Source organism: Phytophthora sojae (genome assembly GCF_000149755.1).
Source record: "Phytophthora sojae unplaced genomic scaffold PHYSOscaffold_3, whole genome shotgun sequence".
Classification (NCBI taxonomy): Eukaryota; Oomycota; class Peronosporomycetes; order Peronosporales; family Peronosporaceae; genus Phytophthora; species Phytophthora sojae.
In genome coordinates, this window is record NW_009258117.1 from 5,547,622 (window position 1) to 5,574,706 (window position 27,085).

The 27,085-nt window shown below is 56.8% G+C and overlaps 10 protein-coding genes across 10 annotated transcripts; 6 read left to right on the top strand and 4 right to left on the bottom strand.

Annotated features, from left to right (window-relative positions):
- Positions 1 to 489: 489 nt before the first annotated feature.
- On the top strand, positions 490 to 2,789 carry PHYSODRAFT_542262 (hypothetical protein). Its single transcript, XM_009525474.1, has 2 exons — positions 490 to 2,373; positions 2,447 to 2,789. The coding sequence occupies exons 1-2, from the start codon at positions 511 to 513 to the stop codon at positions 2,744 to 2,746; spliced, it is 2,163 nt and encodes a 720-aa protein (XP_009523769.1). The 5' UTR covers positions 490 to 510; the 3' UTR covers positions 2,747 to 2,789.
- Positions 2,790 to 3,037: 248 nt separating this feature from the next.
- PHYSODRAFT_404076 (hypothetical protein) lies at positions 3,038 to 3,211 on the top strand (the record flags this gene model as incomplete). The annotated part of the gene is made up of 1 exon (XM_009525475.1): positions 3,038 to 3,211. A coding segment is annotated over one exon (174 nt), but the record flags the coding sequence as incomplete, so codon positions are not given.
- Positions 3,212 to 5,708: 2,497 nt separating this feature from the next.
- Positions 5,709 to 7,589, top strand: PHYSODRAFT_298950 (hypothetical protein; the record flags this gene model as incomplete). Its single annotated transcript, XM_009525476.1, has 1 exon — positions 5,709 to 7,589. One exon carries the CDS (start codon positions 5,709 to 5,711, stop codon positions 7,587 to 7,589), a length of 1,881 nt encoding a protein of 626 aa, XP_009523771.1.
- A 911-nt stretch (positions 7,590 to 8,500) lies between these two features.
- Positions 8,501 to 10,345, bottom strand: PHYSODRAFT_494414 (hypothetical protein; the record flags this gene model as incomplete). Its single annotated transcript, XM_009525477.1, has 1 exon — positions 8,501 to 10,345. The coding sequence occupies one exon, from the start codon at positions 10,343 to 10,345 to the stop codon at positions 8,501 to 8,503; it is 1,845 nt and encodes a 614-aa protein (XP_009523772.1).
- Positions 10,346 to 10,589: 244 nt separating this feature from the next.
- Positions 10,590 to 11,864, top strand: PHYSODRAFT_329090 (hypothetical protein; the record flags this gene model as incomplete). Its single annotated transcript, XM_009525478.1, has 1 exon — positions 10,590 to 11,864. The coding sequence occupies one exon, from the start codon at positions 10,590 to 10,592 to the stop codon at positions 11,862 to 11,864; it is 1,275 nt and encodes a 424-aa protein (XP_009523773.1).
- Positions 11,865 to 13,308: 1,444 nt separating this feature from the next.
- On the top strand, positions 13,309 to 14,462 carry PHYSODRAFT_495245 (hypothetical protein; the record flags this gene model as incomplete). Its single annotated transcript, XM_009525479.1, has 2 exons — positions 13,309 to 13,423; positions 13,504 to 14,462. 2 exons carry the CDS (start codon positions 13,309 to 13,311, stop codon positions 14,460 to 14,462), a joined length of 1,074 nt encoding a protein of 357 aa, XP_009523774.1.
- A 148-nt stretch (positions 14,463 to 14,610) lies between these two features.
- Positions 14,611 to 15,216, bottom strand: PHYSODRAFT_313433 (hypothetical protein; the record flags this gene model as incomplete). Its single annotated transcript, XM_009525480.1, has 1 exon — positions 14,611 to 15,216. The coding sequence occupies one exon, from the start codon at positions 15,214 to 15,216 to the stop codon at positions 14,611 to 14,613; it is 606 nt and encodes a 201-aa protein (XP_009523775.1).
- Positions 15,217 to 15,388: 172 nt separating this feature from the next.
- Positions 15,389 to 16,619, top strand: PHYSODRAFT_354359 (hypothetical protein). Its single transcript, XM_009525481.1, has 5 exons — positions 15,389 to 15,532; positions 15,622 to 15,800; positions 15,882 to 16,137; positions 16,205 to 16,349; positions 16,424 to 16,619. The coding sequence occupies exons 2-5, from the start codon at positions 15,707 to 15,709 to the stop codon at positions 16,562 to 16,564; spliced, it is 636 nt and encodes a 211-aa protein (XP_009523776.1). The 5' UTR covers positions 15,389 to 15,532; positions 15,622 to 15,706; the 3' UTR covers positions 16,565 to 16,619.
- A 165-nt stretch (positions 16,620 to 16,784) lies between these two features.
- PHYSODRAFT_557294 (hypothetical protein) lies at positions 16,785 to 18,316 on the bottom strand (the record flags this gene model as incomplete). Its single annotated transcript, XM_009525482.1, has 5 exons — positions 16,785 to 16,922; positions 17,052 to 17,350; positions 17,431 to 17,812; positions 17,860 to 17,878; positions 17,973 to 18,316. 5 exons carry the CDS (start codon positions 18,314 to 18,316, stop codon positions 16,785 to 16,787), a joined length of 1,182 nt encoding a protein of 393 aa, XP_009523777.1.
- Positions 18,317 to 18,397: 81 nt separating this feature from the next.
- On the bottom strand, positions 18,398 to 26,868 carry PHYSODRAFT_371299 (hypothetical protein; the record flags this gene model as incomplete). The annotated part of the gene is made up of 2 exons (XM_009527194.1): positions 18,398 to 26,736; positions 26,817 to 26,868. Coding segments are annotated over 2 exons (8,391 nt in total), but the record flags the coding sequence as incomplete, so codon positions are not given.
- Between the last annotated feature and the right edge of the window lie 217 nt (positions 26,869 to 27,085).

Sequence of the window (27,085 nt, forward strand, 5' to 3'; positions counted from 1 at the left end):
AGTTGAGCTTCTTGAGCGAATGGCCAAGTCCAGACGACCAGCTTAGCAGACGCCGCCGTTAGGACGCGCGCCTTGCGTTGCGCAGGACGAGTAGCTAGTGAACCTTTCGTTCAACACGACACTCGTGCATTTACATTCTGTATGATGGCACCTTGCATTGCGTTTCCTGGCGAACCGCCCTTGTTCTTGTGTATGCCGCCAGCTTCCGTGTACTTTGAAGACATAAAACCCCTTCAAGATCGGGCCCATTTACGTCAACTTGAAGTTGATTTGTGTAAAAACGCGCCTCTCTTGTGCCCAACTTGAACCGCCACCTCCGACGCCGCCAGTCCGCAATCTCCGGTGGTCAAGGCAAGGCAAGAGAGTTAGTTATACATGTGGCGCGTGGGCGGCTCCTCCGTGGGCCCGAGCGCGCGCCGCGCCGCCGCCGCCGCCGCCTCCCGCCTGCCGCTGCTGCGCGCGCTGAGCACGAGGCTGGACGAGTCCGCGTACCCGGCGCAGTGGCTCAAGATGGCCACCAAGGAGCTCAAGGGCAAGGATCCGACCACGCAGCTGCTCTGGAAGACGCCCGAGGGCATCCCCATTAAGCCCCTGTACACGCAGGGCGACCTGGAGGGGCTGGACGTCGCGCAGGCGCCCGGCACCTTCCCCTTCACGCGCGGGCCCTACGCCTCCATGTACACGGCCAAGCCCTGGACCGTGCGCCAATACGCCGGCTTCAGCACGGCCGAGGAGTCCAACGCCTTCTACCGGAAGAACCTGGCGGCCGGCCAGCAGGGCCTGAGCGTGGCCTTCGACCTGGCCACCCACCGCGGCTACGACTCGGACCACCCGCGCGTGCACGGCGACGTGGGCATGGCGGGCGTGCCCATCGACTCGATCGCCGACATGAAGGTGCTGTTCGACGGCATCCCGCTGGACAAAATGTCCGTGTCCATGACCATGAACGGCGCCGTGCTGCCCATTCTGGCCATGTACATCGTCACGGCCGAGGAGCAAGGAGTGGACCAGAAGCTGCTGTCGGGCACCATCCAGAACGACATCTTGAAGGAGTTCATGGTGCGCAACACCTTCATCTACCCGCCGGCGCCCAGCATGCGGATCATCCAGGACATCTTCGGATACACGTCCGAGTACATGCCCAAGTACAACTCCATCTCGATCTCGGGCTACCACATGCAGGAAGCTGGCGCCGACGCGCGGCTCGAGCTGGCCTTCACGATCGCCGATGGCATTGAGTACGTGAGGGCCGCGCAGGCTGCGGGCCTCGACGTGGACGCCGTGGCCCCGAGACTGTCGTTCTTCTTCGCGATTGGAATGAACTTTTACATGGAAGTGGCCAAGCTGCGCGCCGCGAGGAAGCTCTGGGCCAATCTGATGAAGGAGAAATTTGAGCCGAAAAACGTCAAGAGTCTGCTGCTGCGTACGCATTGCCAGACGTCCGGATACTCGCTGACTGAGCAGGATCCGTACAATAACATCATGCGGACCACGGTGGAGGCCATGGCTGCTGTCATGGGCGGCACGCAGAGTCTGCACACGAACGCTCTGGATGAGGCGCTGGGTCTACCGACGGAGTTCAGCGCTCGCTTGGCTCGTAACACGCAGCTAGTGCTGCAGGAGGAGACCGGTATCCCGCGTGTGGCTGATCCGTGGGGTGGCTCGTACCTCATGGAGACGCTGACGCAGGAGCTGTACGATGCAGCCTTGTCGGTCATCAACGAGGTGGAAGAGATGGGTGGAATGGCCAAGGCGATTGAGTCCGGCATGGCGAAGTTGCGGATCGAAGAGAGCGCCACGAAGAAGCAGGCGCGCGTGGACTCGCGTGAGGAGACCATTGTGGGCGTGAACAAGTACGTGGTGGAGAACCCAGACACGGTCGACGTGCTAACGATCGACAACACGGCGGTGCGCAAGAAGCAGATCGCGCGCATCAAGGAGACCAAGGCCAACCGCGACGAGGCTGCAGCTCAGGCTTGTCTGCAGAAGCTGCGTGATTCCGCTGCGCTCACGGAAAGCACGGGTCCTGGTAAACACCCGATGAACCTGCTGAAGCTGTCTGTGGATGCGGCACGAGATCGTTGCACGGTGGGTGAGATTTCAGAGGCGTTGGAGGACGTTTGGGGTCGGCATATCCCGAAGAGCTCCGTTGTGTCGGGCGCGTACCGTAACGAGTACAAGCACAACGACGAGGCTGAAGCTGAATACAACGAAGTTGTCAAGGAGATTGAGGACTTCGCGGAGCGCTTCGGTCGTCGTCCTCGCATGCTAATCGCCAAGATGGGCCAGGACGGCCACGACCGTGGCGCCAAGGTTATTGCATCGGGATACTCGGACATGGGTTTTGATGTTGATGTGGGGCCTCTGTTTTCGGTACGTCATATCTTAACTGTTTTTGTCATTTGATGTGTAGAAGAGCTTGCGCACTTACTGGTTCGCGTTGTAGACACCGGAGGAGACGGCTCGTCAAGCTGTGGATGCAGATGTGCACTGCATCGGGGTGAGCTCGTTGGCTGCTGGTCACAACACGCTGGTGCCGGCGCTAGTTGAAGCGCTGAAGAAGGAAAGTGCAGAGCACATCTTGGTGATCTGCGGTGGAGTCATCCCGCCCAAGGACTACCAGTTCCTGTACGACGCAGGCGTGGGCGCCATCTTTGGTCCGGGGACGCGCCTCCCTGTGAGCGCCCGCGAGACGCTGCGTGCTATTATCAAGAAATCAGAAGAAAACGCAGCCAAGGGCTTGTAGTCGCCGCGAAGGAGATAGCAACCAGAGGAACAAGACCCGATTTACGTGAAGATGGTTTATGTTGCTTGCCGAAGTATTTGTTGTAAAGTGACTTTGTCGTACTTGACTCAGGAAGATGGAGAAACTTTCGCTGACTTGCGCTTTTGTTGGTGAGAAGAAAAGCACATTTAATGTGAACGTCAAGGTCGACAAGGCGTGGTACGAGGTGAAGGGCAAGATCAAGAGTAAGAACCAGAACAAACTGAAGAATGTCGATGCCAGCGACCTGCAGCTCTTCCCGGTGAAGGGGGGGGGGGTAGCGCGTGGCTCTCATCTTGCTCGGAAGATAAGGGCGAGAAGGCTCCTCTCATCGAAGCGCTGACGAAGGAAGACAAGGAGTTACAAGCAGTACATCCCCCGGAGGACTTGCTGAACGATATGGACCCTCCCTCGTCTTGCCAAGTTCACGTGCTGGTTGTGATTCCGACCAACGATGTGGTTGCTCTCCACGTTGCTGTTCCCAGAGGCCCTGTCGTGAATGTGCGACAGTCTCCTCAAATTCTTGGAATGTGAAATGACAAACAAGGACGTCACCAATTAAACCCTCACATTTTAGCAGACAACAAACTACAAGTCCGTTTGGTTGGACGGGAAACAGCGAGGTGCTGCAATACAATCATCGTGGCGCACAAAAGTACAGCGTCAGACCGCACTCAGCAGTCGATACCTGTTTGCTCTGGCATGCCTGGTTTGGGGAAAACGCGCATGCTGGAAGAAGGTCGCGAATCAAGTGCTCAAACTGGATCCCAACCGCATTGCCGGAGTCATCGTGCCGTATTCCAACGAACCAGTGGAGCAATCGATGTCGATTGAGGCGTCATTCTCGCGGCGATTGCTGTTTCGTGTTTTCTTGTACAATAATTGCTCGTTCTCAATTCTAACGTGGTTCCATTCGTGATTGCCGTGCAATGGAGGTGGGCTGACTCTGGAGCATGCCGTAACAGTCGTTGTATACAAGCTGCGTCAGAATGGACAAGATCTGTACCTCTTTCTCGGCGTTGATGACTATCACAAGATTCGAAAGGTTGGGGCCCGTCGAAAAGACCCCGTGACACCACTTGTGCGTGAACTAGCGGATGCCATCGGATCTTTGGTGCGCTCTAAGTTGCCGAATGTGATTTTATTGCCGATGTTTGCGGGGATAAATCACAACGTGATGGGATCCAATTCAACTGCGAACACCACATGCTACGTTCCCGTGCATCTTCCGATGACCTTCGTGACGGTAGATCAAATGTTTAGCTTTGTGGAGAGCGATGCAGAATCAGCTGAGTTGCTGAAGTATGTTGAGTTTCGCCGCAGCTTGTCCATTCTTGGGGGTGTTCCACGTTGGGTTGTCGAGTACGTGTTGGAAGTGAAGTGCTGCTGTGAGCGATGTGCTTCAAATGCCACCGCTGTAAAGGTAATAAACGAGGGCTTGCTGACGATCCGGGAGAGATACGTGAGCCGCTATTTGAGCACCTTAGACAACGAGATGGAAGTCTGTTTGGCGGCCTTCGCCGTTTCAGGTCAAGCGATCGACCCAGATGGTATGTTCAACGAGAGCTTACAGTGGTCAGCACTTCGGGATGCGTCGCTCTGCTTGCTGGTTCCGCCCACAGCTTTAAGGTTTAACCACAGAAGCATGCGACGTTTGAGTTCCGTATACGCTGTTACAGACTCTTGGTTCGCGTCGCAAGAGTTTTAAGGCGTTTGGGACCAAAGCAAAAGGAGGATAGCTCACTGTTTGACGTTCAACCGTGGAAGTTATGGGGGATATAGTTGCGCTCTGTCGGCGATGGCGGCGTCGCTTCGCTTGCTGACGGCGCGTGGCAGCGGCTTGCACTTCCTCGGAAAGCTGGCGCAAGGTGAAGTTGGGGAAGACTTGCGTCGTGGGCATGTGCATGCCAGTCATGGGCGAGATGTCACTCGACTTAAACCACTGCAGGATCGTCGCACTCGTAGCTGTATCCATCCGCAGCCACAACCAGGCCCAGCATCATCTGCTGAACTTGCTTGTGAAGATTTCGCGACGAAGGCATCATGATGGAGTAAGCGAATGGGTTTTTAGCGGACGTCGGCAGACTCCTCATCGGACAAGTGCTCAAGCACGAGGACTAACCCATGGTGGACGACGACTACCTGCTGACGAACGAATCGAACGTACGTCAAGTATTCGATGAAGGACAAGCGCTCAGTGGTCGACAAGAACCCGATGATGGACGAGCTCTCGCTGACGGACAACTTGCTGACGGACGAGCACTCGTTGGTGAACAACTACGCGCTGGTGCGCAACTACCCGATTGTGGCCAACTACCCGCTGTCGGACAGCTACTCGCTGATAGACGAGTACTGACCGGTGGACAAGAACTCACCGGTGGACAAGAACTCACCGGTGGACAAGAACTCACCGGTGGACAAGCACTCGTTGGTGGACAATATGAACAAGTACTTGGTGGCGGCGGACCAGTACACGGTGACGGACTACGAGGACGGTGCGGTTTGCTGGCGATTTGGCTCGGTCGATTCAATCAATCGACTTCGGAAAGTTCGACTAGAACGCGCAATAATGTCGCCCGTTCCTTATCGACGCACTTTACTGTAACGGTGCTGTGACGTTGACATAAAGGCGCTCTAACCTCCTCGCTTAAGTACGCTAGAAATTCTCCCCCCATTCCAGAATCTGCCGTTTCGAGGAAATATGGTGAAGCTCTTCTGTGCGATCGTTGGCGTGGCGGGCAGCGCGTTCGAGGTGAAGATCGATGATGCTGAGTCGGTCTCGGCGTTGAAGAAGGTGATCAAGGCGGAGAAGCCGAACGACTTCAAGGACATCGATGCAGACAAGCTGCAGATCTTCCCGGCGAAGATAGACGGCGAGTGGCTAAGGGAACGGGACGTTGTGGGCGGTGTGGATGCTTCTGTGACCAACGGCATGGCGCAGCTGATGTTTCCCTCGGCCCCGCTGCTAGCTGTTGGTTTCAAAGCGGACGAGTTGGGTGAGGTTAGTGATGAAGCGAAGGCTGAAGGACTGGGCTTCGTGCACGTGCTGGTGCGAGTGGCTAAGGAGGAGGAGTTAATTCCGAAGAAGTTGACTGAAGATGGCACCAAGATATGGAGTAACTGGGAAAAGGCCGGCACGGGTTGCCCTGCGCTCGAAATGGGCGCGAGCTCGTTTGTTCGAATCCCTGCTGCGTATGCTGATGACAGCGGTGTGGCCGCGAGGGAAGGAGATCTGCTCTTGTACCGCCGCCGCCAGCTCGTGAGTGAATGGCAGACTCTTAAAGCGCTCGTTTGCGACACTTATGCGGAGCTGTGGATCGTGGGTCCTCCAGGGACAGGCAAGTCCTGCGCAGCGTTTGCGTTTGCTTGCTCTTTGGATCGAACCGACTGGGACGTCGTATGGGTTCATTTCCCTAAGAATGGCTATGCAGACTTGCTCTGCATCCTTTTTCGTGGTGCGAGCGAGAAGTGGACGTGCAGCATCGATCATGCAGACATGCGAGTCCTGTTGAATTCGCTGAGGGAGAAGACGATTGTTTTTCTCGACGGGTTCACTGCTGAGAAGGATAACGGAACCCGGAAAGTGTGCGCGAAATGGCGCCTAAGAAACAAGCTGTACCGTCGGTTGGTGTGGGTCAGCTCGATGGTAACACGAGGGAAGGATTTCTATTCCGTCGAAAGCGGCAGCGTCCCCGTCACTGCCAAAGTAACCCTTACTAGCAAAGCGGTTGTTGGTGCGTCGATCCCGAAGTTTGACGTCAGAGACCAAGAACTCTATGAGCTCGTGTCATGGACAATGGAAGAGTACAAGGCGGCACTGGAGAACAACGACTTCTATAATCTCGTGAAGTTTAAGCTGACGAGCGACCCCGACCCTGCGCGCTGGGAAGATCGAAACGAACTATTGGAAATCAAGTTCTTTGTAGTGGGTGGCAACGCTCGATATATGTTTGATTACACTACCGAGCAAGCTGAGGCCCAGCTAAGTAGGGCAATTAATTGCACGCCAGATATCGAAGCAGTAATCAAGCGAAAGGTTGGCATCGCGTCCCCCAATGCTGTAAACCGACTGTTTTCCTGGTATCACGCTGAAGGCTCAGTGGAGACAAAGTCATGCTTGTTGAGCAAATTTGTAGCCGGGAAACTTGCTCAGCAACTTGGGCCCGACTTTGTGCAAGACATTTCATCGCTCTTCCAAATTAACCCGGCGATGGACGGCTATTTGCTCGAGCTGTGGTTCTTTGCAAAACTTGTCCACGGTGGTGTTGATTGCTACACGGTCCAAAATGAATCGACGCTTTCAACGAAAAAACATCACGGGCATTGGCATGCGCATGAGGTTCCGTACTTCGATCCACTCGGTATAATCCCGTTAACCACCATGTCATCTCAATGGATGGCTCCAAGGCTGTGGAACCAAGGCGGATATGATGCTGTGTGCCTGGAAATCCGTGAACGAAACCCCACTACGGATATCGCGGTTCCATCAAACTGTACTGGGGTAATACGAGTCCGATTTGTTCAAGTGACTCGCGCGAAGACGCACTCTTTCAAGGAGTTGTATTTCAAAACGTTTCTGACTCGGCTGACCACTGGATTGAGCAACCACAACTTCTGGTTCGAAGAAGTTGAAGTGTGTTTTGTGACCCCTATTGGCAAGCTGATGCGGGAAGGCTTCAGAATAAGCGTTACGGAGTTAACGCTTCGCAAGGAGGTTTTGCAGCCAGCCAGTATTCCGGACACAACAAAAATCAGCATCTTGGTCGTCGGGGTAGACTACGCTGAGTACGAAGAGAACCCAGCAAAGCGACTCAAGAGTGGGTGATCCCAAAAATCGAACAAGTTCAAGAGGCTTGGCATTGGCTTGCATTCCTGACATGTTTCCTTCTTTTTCTTTCAATTAAAAAAATATAAGGGAAGTAATTAATCTCAAAATACAAGGCTACTACAGTAATATTGTGTTACCAGCGAAGCTGCCAGTATGTTCGTCACTGTCATCGAGGCCAAGCTTCAAGGGTTTTGCATCTCTGCTATGAACGCATTGCACCCATTCAAGAGTTGGGGATTTTAGAATTGGGCACAGTCCTCCTCTTCCTAAAGCGTTTTCTTATCTTCACCCAACGTATGAGGTGCCGGTTTATCTTGAGTCGAAATGGGAGAGAGGAGCTCCATGTAACATTGGCGGCGAGTTCGTCTGTGGTCGCAATCAACTCGTCGAGTAAAGCAACGCTCGAAACAGTATTTCAGGGCAATCGGGAAGACGTGGAAGAAATCGTGAGGAAGAGGGCGGAGCCGAGTGGAGGATACAGCGATTCCGATGAGTTGCTGTCTTTTCTCAACAGCAAGCGGTTGAAAGTTGAGCTTCATGACCAGGGTGCGGACTTTTCAGCTTAGCAAAAAGAAAGCGTTTTGATAATTGCTAATGGTATTGTGATTTTGGACGGGGTCAACGTATCGTCGCGAAGGAATTCTCATCGGTCATAATGGCACAAGGCATCCAGGCGTTTGTCAGTTATGAAGGAGACACTAACCAGAGGAGCAAGAATCAAAGTTGCTTTTAACCCTACAGAAAGAAACCTTCTATTTGAAGCTTTTGCTCTTCCTCTTTTGTTGATATTCATCCATTCTTGCGCTGGTGCTGCGCGTTGTGCCTTCGGCCTCATAAATCATACCACCCCTTTTTTGGAGACACCTACATATCAAAATCCTACTTACGTTGTGCACCTCAGCGTGCACTTATTCCTGGCCTTCCTCGCTGGATGCCGCTTTACGTTCAAAGTTTTCATCGACCTGCTCAATTTGCTGAGATGCTTGAGCTGCAGCTGCGCTCTGGCGGCGATGGCGGCGTCGCTTCGCTTGCTGACGGCGCGCGGCACCGGCTTGCACTTCCTCGGAAAGCTGGCGCAAGGTGAAGTTGGGGAAGACTTGCGTCGTGGGCATGTGCATGCCAGTCATGGGCGAGATGTCACTCGACTTGAACCACTGCAGGATCGCCTCGCGCTCGTAGCTGTGTCCGTCCGCAGCCACAACCGGGTCCAGCATCGGGCAGCCGGTAATAGGACAGATAAGCTGCTCGGGCACGGCAGGTTCATCTCCGTCGTCTCCACCAATTCCCTCGAACTCCTCACGGTCTTCGTACGTCTCCCACTGCATCATCATTTCCTCCTCCTCATGGTCTTCATAGTCCACAGCAAGGCGATCAACAGACGTAAATGCACGCACAATATGCCCTCGGTTAGTTCGCGGGCCGCAATCGATCAGATCGTCGTCATAACCACCGTCAAAACCCCCACTAGTCACACGCCTCGGCGCAGTCCAGTACACACGCACGAACTCCAGCTTCACCTGGCCGTAGGCGTCCTTCGAGCTCGCCACAAACGTCTGGACGCCCGAGGACACACCGGAACGCAACATCTCGTTCACGCTACGCACCATCGTCAAGTACGCCTGCGTGCCAAAGAAGGCAATGAAAGCTGCCGAGTTCTCGAATTGAATACGCGGAGTATCAGGAAGCGCGCGCCAAACGCGCTGCGCGCCTGTGACGACTCGAAGTTGGCGTACGCGCGATACCTGGCTCTGCAGCTGCTGCGAGGCGTCGTGGAGGAGCGACGGACGACGCTCCACGTGCACCAGGTTGCGGTGCAGCTCGAAGCTGAGCGGCCATCCCTCCTGGCTGAACGTCTGTGCGAACACTTGGTCCTGGAAAATGTCCATCACCTCGAGTCGTGCACTCGGCGGCAGCAGCTTGGAGTAGTACTCGAGTCCACCGAAGCCCGTGAGCCTCACAATGTCCCCTTTCCGGGGCTCCAGCCCGTTGGAGGCGGCGGAGACGTCAAAGTCCAGCGCGAGCTGCAGTTGTCCCGCACTCTGCGACTCCTCGTCCGTCAGTTGGTACCACCCACGGGTACTCGACGCACTTGACATCAAACACGGCAGGAGCGGCACCACCACAGCTCCGATAAGTTTGTCCTCGGGCCCCAGCGCCGACACATTCGACGACGTCGACGAGTTCGACGCCGGCGCAGCAGACGCTGCCGTTGCTGCGTCCTTCTTCTCGTCCGAGCGATGGAACACCTGCACGTAGAGCTCCGGCGCGCACGGATGGTACTGGCGGTAGCCCATGGCAGCGTCCGCCGCAGCCGCAGCCGCCCCCGTCTTCTTCATTGCAGCGCCTCCTTTACCCTTGTTGTTGCTGTTGTTGCTGTGTTTGCCTTTGCCTGCCGCTCCAGCGCTCATGCCGCCCGGGACCCCAACGGTCTGCAGCACCTCCGTCTCGGACGGCAGCGGCACGCTGAGCCTGCCCGTCTCCTTCCAGCTGGGGTTGAGGTGGCGCTGCTTGACGCTGGACACGAAGCGCTCGCGGTCCAGCGACAGCACCACGTACGGGTTGGCGTAGCTGGGCGTCCACTTGAGCAGGCTGCCCAGCACGGCCGGCGGCAGGTTGCGCGCGCCCAGGATCTCCACGTTCAGCTGGCCCGCCGAAGGCTGCGCGGCGAGCGCCAAGCTGATGCCAGTGCTGCTGACGTTGCTGCTGACGTTGCTACTGGGCGCGCTCGAGCCCGCGACGCTGCAGGAAGCCATGGCTTCTCGGCGAGAACGAGCAATGCGATGCAAGTCGAGTCGGGTGGCTTTGGTCGTCTGCGTCTGTTCCGAATCAGAGCTCCGCGTCAGAGTCAAAGGTGACAGCACCGTGTAACCTTGAAGACCGTTGATGTGGTCCACGCAGCCGATAGTGACTGGGGCTTTTGGCTGGAGATGATTCGTCCTCGCCTGCAATGACAAGAGCCCGTGTTTGAGACCCGGTGCACCCATTCTCGTTCTCGCCATGACCTACGGACTCGACGCCGCATTGGAGCCGCCCGCCGCCAAGCGTGCGTTCTCCACGTCGCCGACCGCCACCACCTCCTCGGACGGAGAGGCGTCCGAGCGCGACGCGCTCGTGGGATCGGACGCGCTGCTCGTGGGCGCGGCGAGCCACAGCGGCGCGCACCCGAAGCCGCGCCGCCACCGCTCGACGTTCGACTGGCTGCTGGGCGTGACCTTCCTGCTCATCGTGGCGCTCATCTGGACGTTCGCCAGCGTGCTGGTACAGTACATCTTCCACAACCTGAGCTTCCAGGGGCCGTTCTTCCTCACGTACGTGGGCATCTCGCTCTTCTCGGTGAACCTGCCGCTCTGGTACGCGTCGCAGGTGCTGTACCCGAGGGTCCGCGCCTGGCTGCGCGGCCTGCCGACGGACGGCAAGCTCTGCCACAGCGAGCTGCTGCGGCGCTCGGGCAAGCAGGCCAGCTACAGCCACATCTTCCGCATCAGCGCCATCATCTCGCCGCTCTGGTTCATCGCCAACTTCACGTACAACATGAGCCTGAACCTCACGAGCGTGTCCAGCAGCACCATCGTGAGCTCCACGTCCACGGTCTTCACATTCCTGCTGAGCGTCGTGGCGCTCAAGGAGCCGTTCGTGTGGCTCAAGCTCGCGGGCGTCATCCTCTGCATGGCCGGCAACATCTCGACCATCTTCAACGACGAGGGCGCGGACGGCGGCGCCGACCACGTGCTTGGGGACCTGGTAGCGCTGTTTGCTGCCTTTATGTACGGCGTGTACACCACCTCGATCCGCCGCCTGATCCCGGACGACGAGAGCGTGAGCATCTCGCTGTTCTTCGGCTTCATCGGCGTCATCAACATGGTGTGTCTGTTGCCGTTCGTCCTGGCCTTCCACTACACGGGCGTCGAGTCGCTGAGTGGGCTGTCGCTCGAGATCCTGCTGCTCATCGGCGTCAAGGGGCTCTTCGACAACGTGCTGTCCGACTACCTCTGGGCGCGCGCCGTGCTGCTGACGTCGCCCACCGTGGCCACCGTCGGGCTGTCGCTCACAGTCCCGCTGGCTATCGTGGCCGACTTTTGGTTCCACGGCATGCTGCCCACGAACGTGACGCTGCTCGCCTCGGCGCTCGTCATCTCCGGCTTCGTGCTCATCAACGTCGGCACCAAGCAGAACCAGCACGAGTATCACCCGCAGCGCTCTACGGACCGCTCCGGCAAACCACCAGGGGGCCCTCGCTCGCGCAGCAACAGCGTCGGCGCATTCGGTGTATAAGCGAAGTAACTACTGTAGTGGTTCTCGTGCTTGAGATTTAAAAAGTCAAGTTATGTGCTGGTTTATTACCTGCCGTTGCACGGATTGAGGAAGTTGAGCTTCACTTCCGAAGTGGTCGAAGTGTCTTCCTCGACAAGAGCTGCAGCAACAAACACCCTCCAGGATTCTCGGTGGATTTTGCATGCTTATCAGCGGCAAATCACCGTGGACCGATGTCGAGTGGAATAATACGAGATGATGCCCCGAGACGCCCCGAGCTGCAAGAGTTTACCCAAGAAGTTACATCTCAGCACAGCTCCAGGTGCACTCGAAGGGAGAGGCAGCATTCTCAGCGCTATGCAAGCGCGAAGAAACTAGCGTTATGGTGGTGCAACTGCAAGTACAGTCGATCAAGTTGAAGTTAAATCCGAAAGGCGCGAGTACATTCTTTTTACTCCTATGCAAATTGAGCACATGCTTCCCATCCAATCCCAACCATTCGCAAGTAGTTCTCACTTCAGCGGCAAACGCCGCTAGCCACCTTGGTCCTTAACAGGCTATCAATACGCTCACTTCACTGTGGCTGTCTCAACTACCGCGAGGTCACGCGCCAAGACTCTCCGAGTTGTTGGGTAAAATGCAGGAAGGAGAGCCGAGATTGCTGCACTCGGTTTTATCTTCGCCAGAATTGCCATCGACTATGGCTATGGCTGTCAGGCCGAGGTCCAAAGCTCATAATCGTCTGCGAAAATGTTCGTTCTCTGGGTCACTGTAGAAAATAGGTTAGGCTGGGAGTCCTTCAATTGGGTACTGCCAGGAAGCTATGGACGACTATCTCGCTCATTTTCCTAATATGCGCTTCAGCGGGATGTACCTACGCACCGAGGGGCAATGGACTTGTAATGCTTGCTGTAATCGCTACACCGATCCTACATGATCCTTTTATCTCAAGTCGAACGCGTACCCGTAGAGTTCTATATGAAAGTTTCAAATTCCATCGATCTTAGCCTACATTTCTCAGGTATTTCGATGCAATCCTTGCTCACACCGACTTCCTCCAAGATGGTTCTTTCTCTTCAAGTGGTTCTATTTCTACTCTAATAACCAGTTCCTCCATGGCACCTCCGTGTCAATACATTTTTTTAGTAATTTTTGTCGATTTCTTCCGACTGAATTTTTTAAACGATGCATTGCTCGTATTGAGCCACGAAAAAAAAATTAAGACTCTCCAGGCATTTTTCTTTGTATTCGCCCAGCTTGCTTGTCGATCGGAGTCCTGTAGCACTCAAACTTTGTTTTCAAAGTTGAGCCTACCCGTACGCGCGGGTTTAAAATGGGCCTAGTCTTTCTTTGCACGAAATACCCATTTGCCAAGTCGGGCTGCAAGAAAAACGACGCTGCTTCGCGTTCAACGTTCATTCTCCAACTTGAAGAAGCGAAGGCAAGAAGCCGACCCGACAACGACATGGACGCACTGCCTGCCGTGCTGCTGCTGCAGGTGCTGGAGTTCCTGGACCACGAGGCGCTGCATGCGGCCGAGCAGAGTTCGCACGCTATTCTGGCGCTCACGCGCGAGCACGGTGCGTCCTCCTCTTCCGCCGCCTGTAGCAATAAACGGCAACACGCACTGACGTTTCGTCGCTGTTTTGCTTGTCTGCAGAGCTGTGGAGGGCGCTGGTAGAGCCCCATGTGGCCTGCAGTGAGGCGCTGGGCCGCGCGGAGCTGTGGAAGAAGATGGCGTGTCTGGCGCAGCGCCCCGCGACCGACGACACGCAGCTGCTGGGCGGCGTGGAGGCCTTCTCGTCCGCGGACCGGCCCAGCGAGTCGCCCGTGAACACGCTCACGTCCTCGCGCTGCTGGATGGAGCTGCACCAGTTGCAGACGACGGAGAGAGAGACACAGCAGCTGCAGGAAGAGCTAGAGCAGGACCAGGAGCGAGCGACGCTGGGCGAGCGCATCCAGCACCGCTGCGGCTGCTCGTCGGGCCACTCGTGCTACTGGAGCAGCTCGGCGTCCACGGACCAGGACGCGACCGAGTTCATCGACTACGCGCTGAACGGCCCGTGCGTCGTGAACGCCGTGCAGATCGTCCCGTACCGAGTGTTCTGGCACCCAGGCAGCCCCACGTACGCGCCCAAAAGAGTTCGGTTCGAGTTCTTTGACGTTGACGACTTGGCGACAATGCAGCAAGCACGAAGGAGCCGTGCGCTGGCGATGCGGCCGACTGCGATCAAGCCGTTTTACGCCTCGCACGACTACGAGATGCAGAATGACATGACGCTGCAGGAGTTCGTGCTGCCGCAAAAGGTGGCGGCCAGCAAGAAAACGGTGCTGCGGATCACGCTCATCGGGCGGCACCAGGCGCAGACCTTCGAGCTCCCGCAAACCCTTCTCGACGCAGAAGAAGACCGACGACCTAAATACTACTGCTGTCTGAGCTACGTGAACGTATGCGGCGTACCATGGAAACCCGTGCAGTCCTCACGAGAGACCGACACTGTCGCTGCGCGGCCGTACAGTATGAGTCCCAACCTGCGCATGGCGGCTCTGACGGGGCTGGCAGTGTACATGACTGCCTGCTACGAAGGGTTCATCGGCCGCACCCGACGATGGGAGTGAAGCACCCTACAAACACCTCCACCAAGAAAAAAACATGGCCCAGCATCATCAATTATCTCAAGGCCGCGAGCAGCTCGCCACACCCACGTACGAATAGTAAAAAATCCCTGCAATCTTGTTATCATACACGTCGTCTATTTCTTCGTTGTCACCACTTTTCAAAGTGCACCTGCATACCGCACGCGCACTTCTTGGACCAGCTCTTGGTCTCTTCATCAAAAGACTCCGCCGCGAACTCATGCCGGTGATCTGTATCTGCCACCGGCACGTACTCGGCTTTCTTTTGCTTCTTCTTCTTCTCCTTCTCTTGCTCATCCTCTGCCGCTGCGTCTGCGTCTCTGTCCAGCTGCACCAAGTGCTGCCTCTTGAGCAAGTGCTTGGTCCTGCCCGCGGCGGATCGGAACGCTCTCTTCTTCCGCTTCTGCTTCTCGCGCTGCAGTCCGTCCTCGTCCCCGTACAGTCGGTAGGCCTCTTGCACCAGCGTGCGGCGCAGATAGAGCTGCAGCGGTGCAAAGGCCTCGTGCCGAGGGTTGGGCTGGTTGAGGTGCGGGAGCCCCGTGAAGGACGAGTCGGGCAGCGCGTACTCGGCCCTGGCGCGAGACTTGGACAGCAGCTCGAACGCGCCGTCGCGCAGCGTCCGGTCCTGCTTGCAGGTCACGCACACGTGCAGCGAGAAGTGCTCGAGCAGAGTGCGGTCCAGGTACAGCGAGTCGTCACCGCACTCGCTGCAGAGACCCACGGGCAGGTCGTCCATAGTGCCAAGTGTATAGAAGATGTGGCAGTGGTGGAGGACGATCGATCGCCTCCTGGTCATTAGGCGACTGAAGTGCGGCTTTTGCCGGGTGTTGTAGAAAGTCAGTGTATCGGGGTGTGGTAGTGACATGGGTACGCGTTTTGGTTGTTGAGCTCTTGGACACCTTGGGAATTGAGTGGACGTGGAATATAATGGCGGACATGACCACGCAGACGCCCGCCGAGGACGCGCAGGCGCTGGCCAAGCTGCCGCAGAAGAAGTTCTATCGCTCGCGCGCGCACTGCAACCCGCTGTCGCACAATGACTGCTTCAACTAGTGCGTTGCCTCTGCGGACGAGTGTGGCGGTGGTGGAATGGTCTCCATTGACTTGTGTTTGTTGACTGCCGTTGTTGTTATTGCTGCAGCCCGCAGACGCCCGACGAGATGGACTGGTCCACCCACTACCCGGGCATTGAAAACCCGTGAGCACCTGTAGTTTTTAGTGTGAATATGACGTTGGGTTCAAGTATCATCAGTAAATTGTTTGTTTGGAGCAGGAGTGTCGACTTTTTGGACGTCGGCTGCGGCTTCGGTGGACTCACGGGTGCGTCGAGTGTCGATATTGTATGAATTATTCAATGGAGGAGTACATGCTGATGGTGATCGGTGCTGATACCTATTACAGTGAAGCTGGCGGAGCTGTTCCCGGACAAGTTGACGCTGGCGCTGGAGATCCGCGCCAAGGTGACGGAGTACGTGCGTCTGCGCATTGAGGCGCTGCGTGCCGAGCGCCCGGGCCAGTTCCAGAACGTTTCGGCGCTGCGCACGAACGCGATGCGCTACCTGCCGCACTACTTCCGCAAGGGGCAGATGACCAAGATGTTCTTCTGCTTCCCGGACCCGCAGTTTAAGGCGCGTCTGCACCGCCGCCGCATTGTCCAGTACGTGGTTGCATGCCTTGAGATAGCGATGACAAAGGTTGGAAGCTAACTGTTGTTGCATTTGTAGCACGCCCCTGCTGGCTGAGTACGCGTACCTGTTGGCGCCTGGCGGCATCCTGTACACCATCACGGATGTCGAGGAGCTGCACGAGTGGCACGTTGAGAAGTGCTCGAGCCACCCGTGCTTCACGCGCATCCCGGACAGCGAGCTGGTACGATTTTTCATTGAATTGCGACTTACGTGAGAAGCACATTAATCTCACTCGGCGTGCTCACACTTTTTCAGGCTTCCGACCCGTGCGTGAAGGCCATGACGGAAGAGACGGAGGAAGGCAAGAAGGTCGCTCGTGGTGGCGGCAAGAAGTACGTCGCTGTGTTCCGGCGGAAGGCCAACGAGGAAGTCGCTGTCGACAACCTCTTCTGGTAAAGAAAAACGAAAGCAGTCAAAGGAGGAACAGGAGCCCCAATGCCAACGTTAGAATCCGGCTAACTGCCCCTGTCTGCTGTGTTGGCTGTCAACACACCTTTGACCATTTTGTCTCTTTTGAATGAACTGCATTGCTTTCATACACACAGCAACGCTCGCTGCACACACGTTCTAACTACATGTCATCAGGCACTCCTGCTAACAACCTATCGTTCCCCCCTTACATCAAGCACGCAAAGGGATCGTCACTCTGCACTGGCGGCGGCGACGGCGGCTTCTCCTCGAACCCTCGGATATCGTTGCCAGCGAAGGGGTCATTCAAGTCAGGCACCAAATTGCCCGTGGCAACTGGCGCCGGCTTGGGCGTATTGCTGCCTCCGAAACCCGGAAGGAGTGCTTCAGTCGTCGTAGCCGTCGCGGTTGTAGTCGAAGTCGTGGCCGATGAAGAGCCTGACGAACCGATGGCGCCGAGGCTCAATCGGTTCACAGACTGCGAGACCTGAGAGGTGAATGACCACGAGGACCGTGGCGACTTGTCAGGCGGGGTGGACGGCGGGAAGCTGGAGCCGTCCGAGGCGGTGAGTCCCTCGTTGACCGCAGCGGAGGCATCGGTGATGTTTGTGTTGATGGTTGTGAGGAAATCCTCCATAGACCGCGACGAGGCTCGTCGTTGCTTGCCCGTCGTCGACAGACTCTGCGAGCGTAGCTCCATCAAAATGACGTTGATGTCGCCTTGAGCATCTTCAAGAACATCCATGATCCGATCGCTGGTCGCCTGAATAACCACTGCACACACACAAACGAGAAGGTAAAGTGAGTACGCAGATTTGAAACAGCATCGAGCCTCAAGAGACATGTCAACTTACTGGAGAAGTTGCCATAGTTGGCGTTCATCTCGTTCCAGAGGAAGTCGAAAAGAACAAACACCTCCGAGAAGAGCAGGTGGAAGGCCTCGCTGTCATAGAACAAGGGCCAATTGGCTTGTCGTTCACGAACAAGCTCGCCGTCGAACTTCCAGAAGAGACGGGCCACCATGCACGTCACATTGATGCCTGCAGGACCCCACGGATACGTGTTGTCGTGCGATCCGGGAACTTGGCTCGTTACCATGCGCACAGCGTGGGACGTGTAGTGTGATGCGAAGTAGACCAAGCAGTCCAAACTCAACATGCCACCCGCACGGAAGTCAGTGGTAGGGTCTGGACGCTGGAAGCCCAGTCGACTCCACGATTCTCCAACTCGCTCGAACTGCAGCTCTGCCGGTTCAGAAGCTGTCACATCCCCAGCTTCGTCACCGAAGTCCAGCAGGTTGCCCTCCGCAATCGACTGAGGCTGCTCGGATTTGCCCTCCTTGAACGGCTGTTGTGAGTAGATAGCATGCCAGAGGTCACACAGCATGCCTTCGTACTTCTCGTCACCACTGACGCACGTTTGCTTCAGCAGCGAAAACCGCTCCTGCATGTGCGTGATGCAAGGCTCCTCGGGCATTGCAGACTTTCCCTGGCGTGCCCACAGGGTGCCTTCAGCACCGCCATTTCCACGCATAAAAGCTGGTAGAAGCTCCTCCCGTCTTTTGTTGCGGAGCAAGTCGCGCTTGGTCGCCTGTGCCAAGGCAGCGCGCTCGCGTTCTCGGGCTTGCTTGTCCAACCCCACAAGACTCTTGCAGCCATCAGCAACACCGAAATGCAGCGCGTAGGCGACAACAGCGCCATCAGCATAACCACACACAATACAGCGCTCGTCCTGGCCCATGCTCAGACTCGTCAACTCGGCGCCGGGGCGTTTGCAATCGATGCGCCGTACCACAGAACCCGGCATACCAGCGTCACGCACCTCGATGGCTGCGTCGGCACCAGCACACGCCGTGATCAAGTACTCACCCGAGCGTGTAAACAATACACCGCGCTCAAGCAGCAGGTGTGGCGCTGGGGGTCTGCTGCCCTCACCCTCAGTCACCTCCTCACCTTCGCCTCCCACAACCAGCTTATCGTGGGAGACGACATGCCCATTAATGGAGACCACGTACAGCTCGGATTGTTGGTCATCGCGTTGACGCTCCTCCTGGTCATCGTTCGTGGCTACATATCCACTACTGGACAAGCCACCCGCCACCATACTGCTGTTGCCGCCGCCATTTTCACCGACGGTTAGTCTAGCCTTGTCGTCGGAGAAAAGCGAGTTGGCGCGAGAATAGCGGCCACTGCGTTGGGTCTTGCGCGTGGTAATGGAGTGCACGAGGGTGTCGCCCTGCGCCGAGATGACCATGTGAGCGACAGCTGAAGTCTCCATTGGTCCCGGCGTAAGAGCCAAAGCGTGAAGTGGAGTCGAGCCACGAAGCGAGTGCAGCAGAAGTGTGTTGTCCTTCGAGGCGCTTACTACCACGTCCAAGTCCACGTTGAGAGCCACAGCGACGACAGGACTCGTGTGGCCAACCAAGAGAACCCAAGGAAGTCCGCCCACAGGCAGCTCCTTTTTGAGGAAGAGCCGTCGCGAACGAGACGCCGAGAGCTTTGACAGCGCCCAGACTGACACGGTGCAGTCTTCGCTGCCAAAGGCCAATGCCAGATCACCAGTAAAGTCGTCTTCACTGCGCGCCATACAAAGAATAGGCTTCTTGTGGAAGGCGATCCGCTGCAGGAGCTCGCCGTCGGCGGCCCAGTGGATACGCCAGCTGCCATCCCAGTAGCCGCAACTGATCATTTGCTCGTAGAACACCACACCCTCATTCACCAGACAGCCTGCAGGAAGCTTCCACCATTGGTCCACATCCACCATCGAAAACGGGCAGGAACGCACAGTATCGGGGACCGAGTTCAGATAGCGCTTCGCCAGCACCACACCATCACTGTCTGTAGTGTACACAACGACTCCATGATCGTTGCTGCCGGTGCTGTGAGCTCCCATGCCCGTTCCACTTCCAAGCCCAGGGGTCGAACCAGTCAGCGCAGTGAGTGCCACGGCATGGTTCAGAGCATTTGAGAAGCGCACGCTCTTGACGGCAGCGGTATGCTTGGATGGAAGGTCATGACGACGCACCTGTCGGCGCGAAGACAGAACAGCCATGCTGTGCGATGCCGGGTATCGCGCCTCCAATGATTCGTCCTGCGTCATGCGTGCAGGGTGAGGCTTGCGGAAGAGCTGAATCGGAACTGTGCCGCGCTGAACCAGCTTGGCACGCACTCCATCGCTCGAGGTGCTGAGATCCAAACGCTCTGGGTAGCACGCAATGTGGTACGAGTTCAGCGCGTCCACGGCGGGCGCGCCAGTTTGCTTGTATCCGAAAATGAGGTCGATCCAGTGGTGGAGGTTGTTGGATACGAAGTCGCTCTCGAGCGCTAGGCGATGTAGGCGCACGAATTCGTACGGCGACGCAGCCCACGGAGGTAGCGTCACATCACGCGCTAGACCCGCCGTCGCACTCACATCTTGTCCTGGGGTAAAGTGGCGAGCCAACGTCTTGTTCCGAGCGCTTGAAAACAGCTCCGGCAGGTAGAAGAACTCGGGCGTCAGCTCGAACATGTGACGCTCGTCGCTCGTGACCATCTTGAAGGCTTCAGGCACCGAGTCAAACGTAGGCTCACCGGCTGCCTTGTGGTGGAGCTGCTGCTCCTCGCTGCCGAGGACAGCCCCCGTAAATGGTGCGAGTCGGATCAAGAAGTACAACACGGACTGCATGTTCGAGTACGTATTCGCGTAGTGGAACGCTGGGATCGGCGTCTTCGGGTCCCATCCTTCGTGCGTAGCTCGCGCACGCTGAATAGCTTCCGGCGACTGTGCGCCGATAGGCCGGCGCAAGTCGCGGTAGATATCTTCATCGTCCAAGCGAAGCTCCGCCGATTCATAGTCCTTGATCACCCACGGAAACACAGGATACTGAGAGGGGTCGTTGTAGGAGCGGCCCGCTGACACGTTCAGCGCCATCAGATACTCGAAGTTGCTGATCTCACGCCGCACCCACATCTCCGTCCACTTGCTCTTGGAAAACATTCGTTCGGCTGTCAATAAGCGCTTGCCCCATTTGGCGAGGCACGGCGGCTTCCGCTCCTTCAGTGTGGCATACACGAGGTCAGCCTCGCCGTAGCTTTCAAGTCCAAAGAAGCACGAGCTGCCATCCACGAAGTAGATTTCGAGGCCGTTTTGGCCTTCCATGAGGAAGCGTCGTCGGTGAATTACACGGATCACGCGGACGCCCCACACACGACGCTTGAGCTGTGAGACGTAAGTCTCGTGCAGGCGCTGGGCGCTGCGCTGTCGTGTAGCTACACCGCCATCGTCGTTTGACTTGAACGCGTCAGCAATACTTCGCAGTGTTACCACACGTTCACCTTCAAAAACAATAGTTGCTGCCCCGATACGCAGCACACCGTGCACCAAGACACCTGACGGGAGCACCAGATACGCCTTGGTGCGGTATGGCGACCCCAACGATTTCCATTGGTCGTGCTTGCCGGATTTCTTAACCATTCGCGACGACGTAGTTGGGCCTGAGGAATTCCGATCCGACGGACTGGTGGGTTTCCTTCCGTCGTTACTTAGCGGCGCAGCGCCCTCCTCCCCTGCCGAGTCCGGCGACGTTGAATCCAGAGGACCTTGCTCGTCATCATCTTCTTCTGAAACATTCGAGAGGCGTCCCGAGCCGTCGGGTCCATTCGACGATGTTGACAACGTAGCTGGACGTGCTCCTGCTAGACGCATGATACCCGACGAGAACCTCGTCGATATGGTACCGATGCGACCCTTTGCTGACTTGACAGTCGTCGCCACATCCACGGAGACCGCACGGCGGTCACGGATGGTGGCGTCATCCGTGCTAGCGATATTCTCGCTAACATCAGGGGGAGCGGTTGACAAGAGGTCGGGATTCTGGCCTATGACGTCCAGGCGTGAAGCCGCATCAACAACCTCCCCAACGCTGTCGCTGCTGTGCATTCGGTCGCGCAGCATTGAGCGTGGTGCACCACTATCACTGCCTGCACTAGCATCCAACGTCGTTGGGCCGCTGTCATCATCCAGGTATCCTTCGTCGCTAATGCGCCGCGCTAACCCCACGTACCCCGGCTCCTCGGACTCCGTAGCTTCTGATCCTTCTCCATCTCCACCACTACTGACAGTGCGAGCCTCGTCGTCTTCTTCCTCCTCTTCCTCGAAGGCTTGCTCCGCCGATTCAGCCGATGTCGCCAGAGCCGCATCATCAACGACAATTGAATCCACTGGGGGCATAGCCAACTCGTCCGTCATGTTGTTAAGCATCTCGTGCTTCAGGCTTGCCGAGGCACTATAGTTGTGCGAAATCGTATCGTCCGTGTCCGGCAGCAGGCGGCAACGGATCCAGTTGCTCGACGTGTAAATGTCGACGCGCCAGAATTCGTTGTCACCCCACAGGCCAACGATGGTACCATCATCAGAGGTTACCACAGACTCCTCTCGTACTCCCCACACGTGACGAACGCCCCACTTGGCCAACACGCGCAGCTTCATCCAGTCATCGATATCCTTGGCCTTTACTCGCTCAAGCCAGACGTGGTCCTCTCCTTCGCTGGAAGGTGCACCTAGCGAGGTGGCAGAGCGGGTGAACTTGCTGATTCGCTCGAGTTCACACTTGGCCCGATTCTTTTCGTCGGCTTCCTCATCGAACATGCCAGCACGACGCATCGCTCGGATATCGCGAGCATGTGCCATTTGTTCATGGTAGAAGCAATCGCGACGGCGAACCTCTTGGTTGTTCGTGGTAAAATCATTGCGAGCAAGCAGTTCGGCCAGCTGGTCCGATGAACGAAGCGGCAGAGACACCAAAGAGGCCAAGATGCTCGCAAGCTTCACCGCCGACTCCGACCAGCACTTTCGCCGTACGCGATCGATCAGCGACGAGAGTTCCGGGATCAGCCAGAGCAACAGAGTTGTCTCATCACCGGGGGCAGCCTTCACGCATTCACTAGCTGTGACTAGTCCAGCCGTCGTCGTCATGCCGTTAGAGCCTGAGCGAGATGGAGCGAAGCACGAGTCGAACTGTGCGATCTCGTGGCCCAAACCCATCGCGTTGATAAAGTACTCAAGCTTGTTGATACGCGCGAAAAATACCGAGTTGGCCGGAAGGCGCAGTTTCACCGACGAGAGTTCTTCTGCTTCGTTGTCTTCACCGTTAGTTGACACTTCAACGTCGTCAGAGATGAGTACGAGATACAGGCACCGCAGTAGCAGCTGCAAGATTTGACGCATCGGGCCACCAGGGTGAGGTCGAGCTGAAATGTTGCTTCCTCCAGACAGCGGCGTTGACGGAGAAGTGGTAGTAGGTGCGCTTGCAGCAGCACCGGTAGGCAGCAAGTTGAAGCCGAATCCAAGCATACTCGTCGCAGCATTAGAACGCGCCGAAGATCCCGACGGCGGAGGACTTTGCAGTCCGCACTCCATAGGACGGGGAGGCGTGCTGCCGCGGCGGTTGTGGGCATTGCTAGATCGCCGCGCAAAGCTGGCGTCCGAATCCGAGTGAAAGTGGGATGCAAAGTGCTGCCAAATGCCTAGAATGGAGTCCACCAGCTCGGCTTCATGCCAAATCGCGCGCTCACACTTCCAGAAGACCAAGCTTTTCGTCACATCCTCAGTGGCCGGAGCACTCACTAATTTGCTCGGATCAACTTCGCCCAGCGTGTCAGGGTCGTAATGAAGCACGACAGCTGCCGCCAGTGAAGCTAAACTCTCAGCGTTCCGCCACAAGATGGATTCGCGCGAGGGTGTGCCTTCGTTAATACGCAAATTCATTTCAGCTGACAGCATCTCGTTCATTTTGTCCAGCGTGGTCTTGAGCAGTGACACCACGACCACTTCCAGTTCCTCCGCGGACGCGATAAAGCGCGAAAGGGTAGTGAATGGATCCTGCAATAAGAACCACGCCATCTCGTTCGTCTTCACCTCTAGACAGATCATGGAAGAAATAACGTCGTACGACATGTGCGTAATGAAGTCCACGCATCCGCTAGGCTGGTAGACGGACATCAACTCCACAAGGGCCAGCTTCATACGGCTCGACATGTCATTGAAGCAGCTGGCACTCACACCTTGCTTCTTGCGGTCTCCGTCCCCGTGCAACGCAAGCAAACCACGCACGAAATCGACGTCATCCTGTGTGATGATTGAGTAGAGCGCGTTCACGCGAACTTCGTCCGGCTCCTGCGTATTCAGCACCATGTCTCGCAGGCGGCTCATGGGAACACCGGGGCAGCCACGCAACTCGATACCAAACAGCGATGGTGGAGGAGACGGTGTAATTTCATGCTGACGCTGGGGGTCACCACGCAGACTAAGAATGGCCTCGATAATCGGCACCTGCTCCGTGGTGGACGACTCCGTGGCGGTGCCACCCATATTGGATATACTTCCAAAGATCAGCACATGGCGGTTGATCGCACTGGCCATTGTCGAAGAAGCGAAAATAATCTTCAAATGGCGGATAGCAATCATGCGTATAGTGACAGAGCTGGCACGTACCAAGCCCAAGAACGCAGACATCATGTTGCCGTGCCAAATCGTCGCCGTTGCCAGCACATTTTCGTCAATAAGAGCATCAAACGCCGCGGTTTTACCATCCAGCGCCTTCATGTCCTTCTCAGTCACTTGAATTCCGAGAATCATAAGCAAAATTTCAGAGTACACACCCATCGAAACTGGCCGCTTTTCGGGCTTCAGCGAATGCATGATCAAGTACGCATCGCCCACGGAAAGCTGCACTTTGTCCGGATTGTTCACCATTTCCCGGTCTTGAGTACACTCACACTTCAAGAACAAGTAGGTTCGCAACAGTCGCAGCGTCATAACTCGAATAACATCGTTCGAGAACTCCAGCAGCGGCAGCCAGATACGGAGGCCGCCCAAGCGACCAAAAAGATCCAACATTCCAGCGGGTGCTGTGGGTTGAACCGACAGCTCAATCAATAACTGCAGCAGGTCCGGCAAGTCCGTCTCAGGTACGTTTTCGATGACGGATCCGCCGCTATCGAGGTCACTCTCGGGCATACTCTTCGAGCTTGACGACGAAGCTACCGTTGCGGAGGAGGATGGCCCATTGGATGTTCCAACCTCCTGGAGCGCCGGCGTTCCATCGATGTTCATTCCTGGGATCATGGGATTGCTTGGCTTGCCAATCATGCAGAAGATCAGAGAACGCGTGCTTTCATACGACAACTGGGACTTCACCTCTTTGCCCTTTCCAGGAAAAGCCATAACAGACCCCGCAACCTTCGGCGGGGGCGATTCACATAGTACAATCTGGATCATCGCCAGCACGCGCTTCCGCAACGCATCAATCTCATCCGGGGAGAACTCTCGGGCACGCCGGAGTGTAGTCGACGACGGAACGCGCCAATAAATCCACGATAAACAGCGCAAGAAGTGGCGAGTCGAAGCTGGAGACAAGTTCTTGCTGTCCTTTCGCGTCATGATCTCCAACTTGTCGAACATTGTGTCTTGCAGCTCCACCGGCGCGTTCACCCAAACGCGGAAATTGAACAGCAGGAATTTGTAGATCTCGTCCGCCAGAATTCGATCCGAGATGACAGCGCTGCGTAACCGCTCGATTGCGATCAATAGATCCGCCGTCAGGTACTGCGGCGGAAGCGAACGCATCAGCAGAGCCATGAGGCGCACACCTTGACTGCGACGAAAGATAAATTTGTTGACAAGCGAATGGCGCATGATCTCGGCGATCAGCAGCACAACTTTCGGGATACTGTGGACACCCATTGGACGTGCAATCAGGTCACTCATTTGTTTTAGAAAGTCCGAATCCTCGTCGAACTGCGTTGTCAAAGCTCCACTTGCGGCGGACAGGCTGTCCCTGATCGCGGGGGACGCCTCTGATACGTGCTCTCCATTGGAATCTGTAACAGGAGCATTCACAGTCGAGACAGCAGCGGTTGTAGACGTCACGAGCAACGGAAGGCATACCAACGGTCCACCTAACTGCGCCACCGCTTGCTTGAACGTCCCGGCATGGCGCAAACGAACTCCAGCACTTGCAGCAGCTGCGTGATAGTCATTACCACTAGAATCGTAGCATAATCCCTTTAGTCGGTCGCAATGCCTGGCATCATATGCAAGCAGCAGTCCGTCGGTAGTATTCGACCCTCCGGGCGTTCCCGGCGCTCCACTGACTCCTCCACCAGATGACGTCGACGACGACGAGATGTACGAGTTGAACTGGAACACCAGCGCGTCATACTCGTCCACGCTGCGAATATTGTTGATAATGCTGGCCGGTAGAGCCTGTCCAAACAGAGCCGTGGGGCCGAGAAGAATACGCAGCGCGTTGGAGCCATTGCTCTCGCGCATGGCCAGATACGCCTTCACGACGGGCGCCATGAGCGCCGTGTTCGGGTACGCCAGGCGCACGCTCTGGCGCAATTCCCCGTTGAGATACACGTCCAGCTTGGATCCGCGGAACTGGCGGTGCGTGTGCGTGATACACAGGAAGTGCCACCGTCCGGGCGTGACCAGGTCGGGCACCTCGACGTGTCCGTCGTTCTTGCGCTTGTCGAAGCTCGTGATCATGAGCGACGAGCGCAGGAAGGAGCACATGATGCCCACGCCCGTCTTGCCGCAGAACGTGAAGAGCGGCGCGACTTCTTCGGGCAAAAACTCGAACTTGATCCACGCGCAGAAGGTGTAGCCATTATTCGGGAAGGCCGGCAGCACGGGCATCAACAGGCCCGAGAACTCGCCGTTGAGGTCGAAGAAGGACGCGGGCCCGAACGAGTCGCGCGCGATCATCTCGAGCGTCGACAGGTAGTAGCTCACGGCCTGGTCGTCGGGCTCCTCGTGCACCATGCGCATGCTGCGGAAGACCGCGAGCATGGCCTGGATGTCGTCGATGCTCACCGAGTGGTAGGCCAGGTACAGGAAGAGCCGCAGCAGCTTCTTGAGCACTGTATGGGGCAGACTCGGGTCCGCGAAAAGGCCGCGCTCGCTCAGGAAGCCCAGGATCTCGCGCTGCAGGCCGGCGGTGGAGCACGCCTCCACGTTGCCGCAGCTGCTGCGCACGAGGCTGATGAGCGCCTCGAGCGCGCGGACCTGCTCGCCCTCGTCCAGCACGCCCACGATGTGCGAGAAGAGCGTCTTGAGCCGCGACGGCCGCCGGATCTGCAGGCGCGTGGCCTCCGTCTCGCTGTACTCCTTCCCGCCCACTGCCGCAGCATCAAATTAAACAATAATTATTATGATGCATACAAGGCATAAAGAGATGATTGGGTAGCCGCTGACGTACGCAGCTCCCGCAGGAAGACGGAGACGGCGTCCTGCGCCTCGACGAGCTCCATGGTGGGGAGGGGCTGGCTGGCTGGCGGATCGATCGATCGGGGAGGGGGAGGCGCTGATTGGGAACTGATGCAGCGCTGCAGTTGACCCTTCCTTCACTGCTGCGCTAATCCCCGGAGCTGTGAGCCTGTCCACCACACTCGCAAATGGCTTGCTTCTTCCCCCGGCGGGTTTGGCCGCCATACAAATCGCCAGTGCTCGCAAAACCCGCCGCTCCTC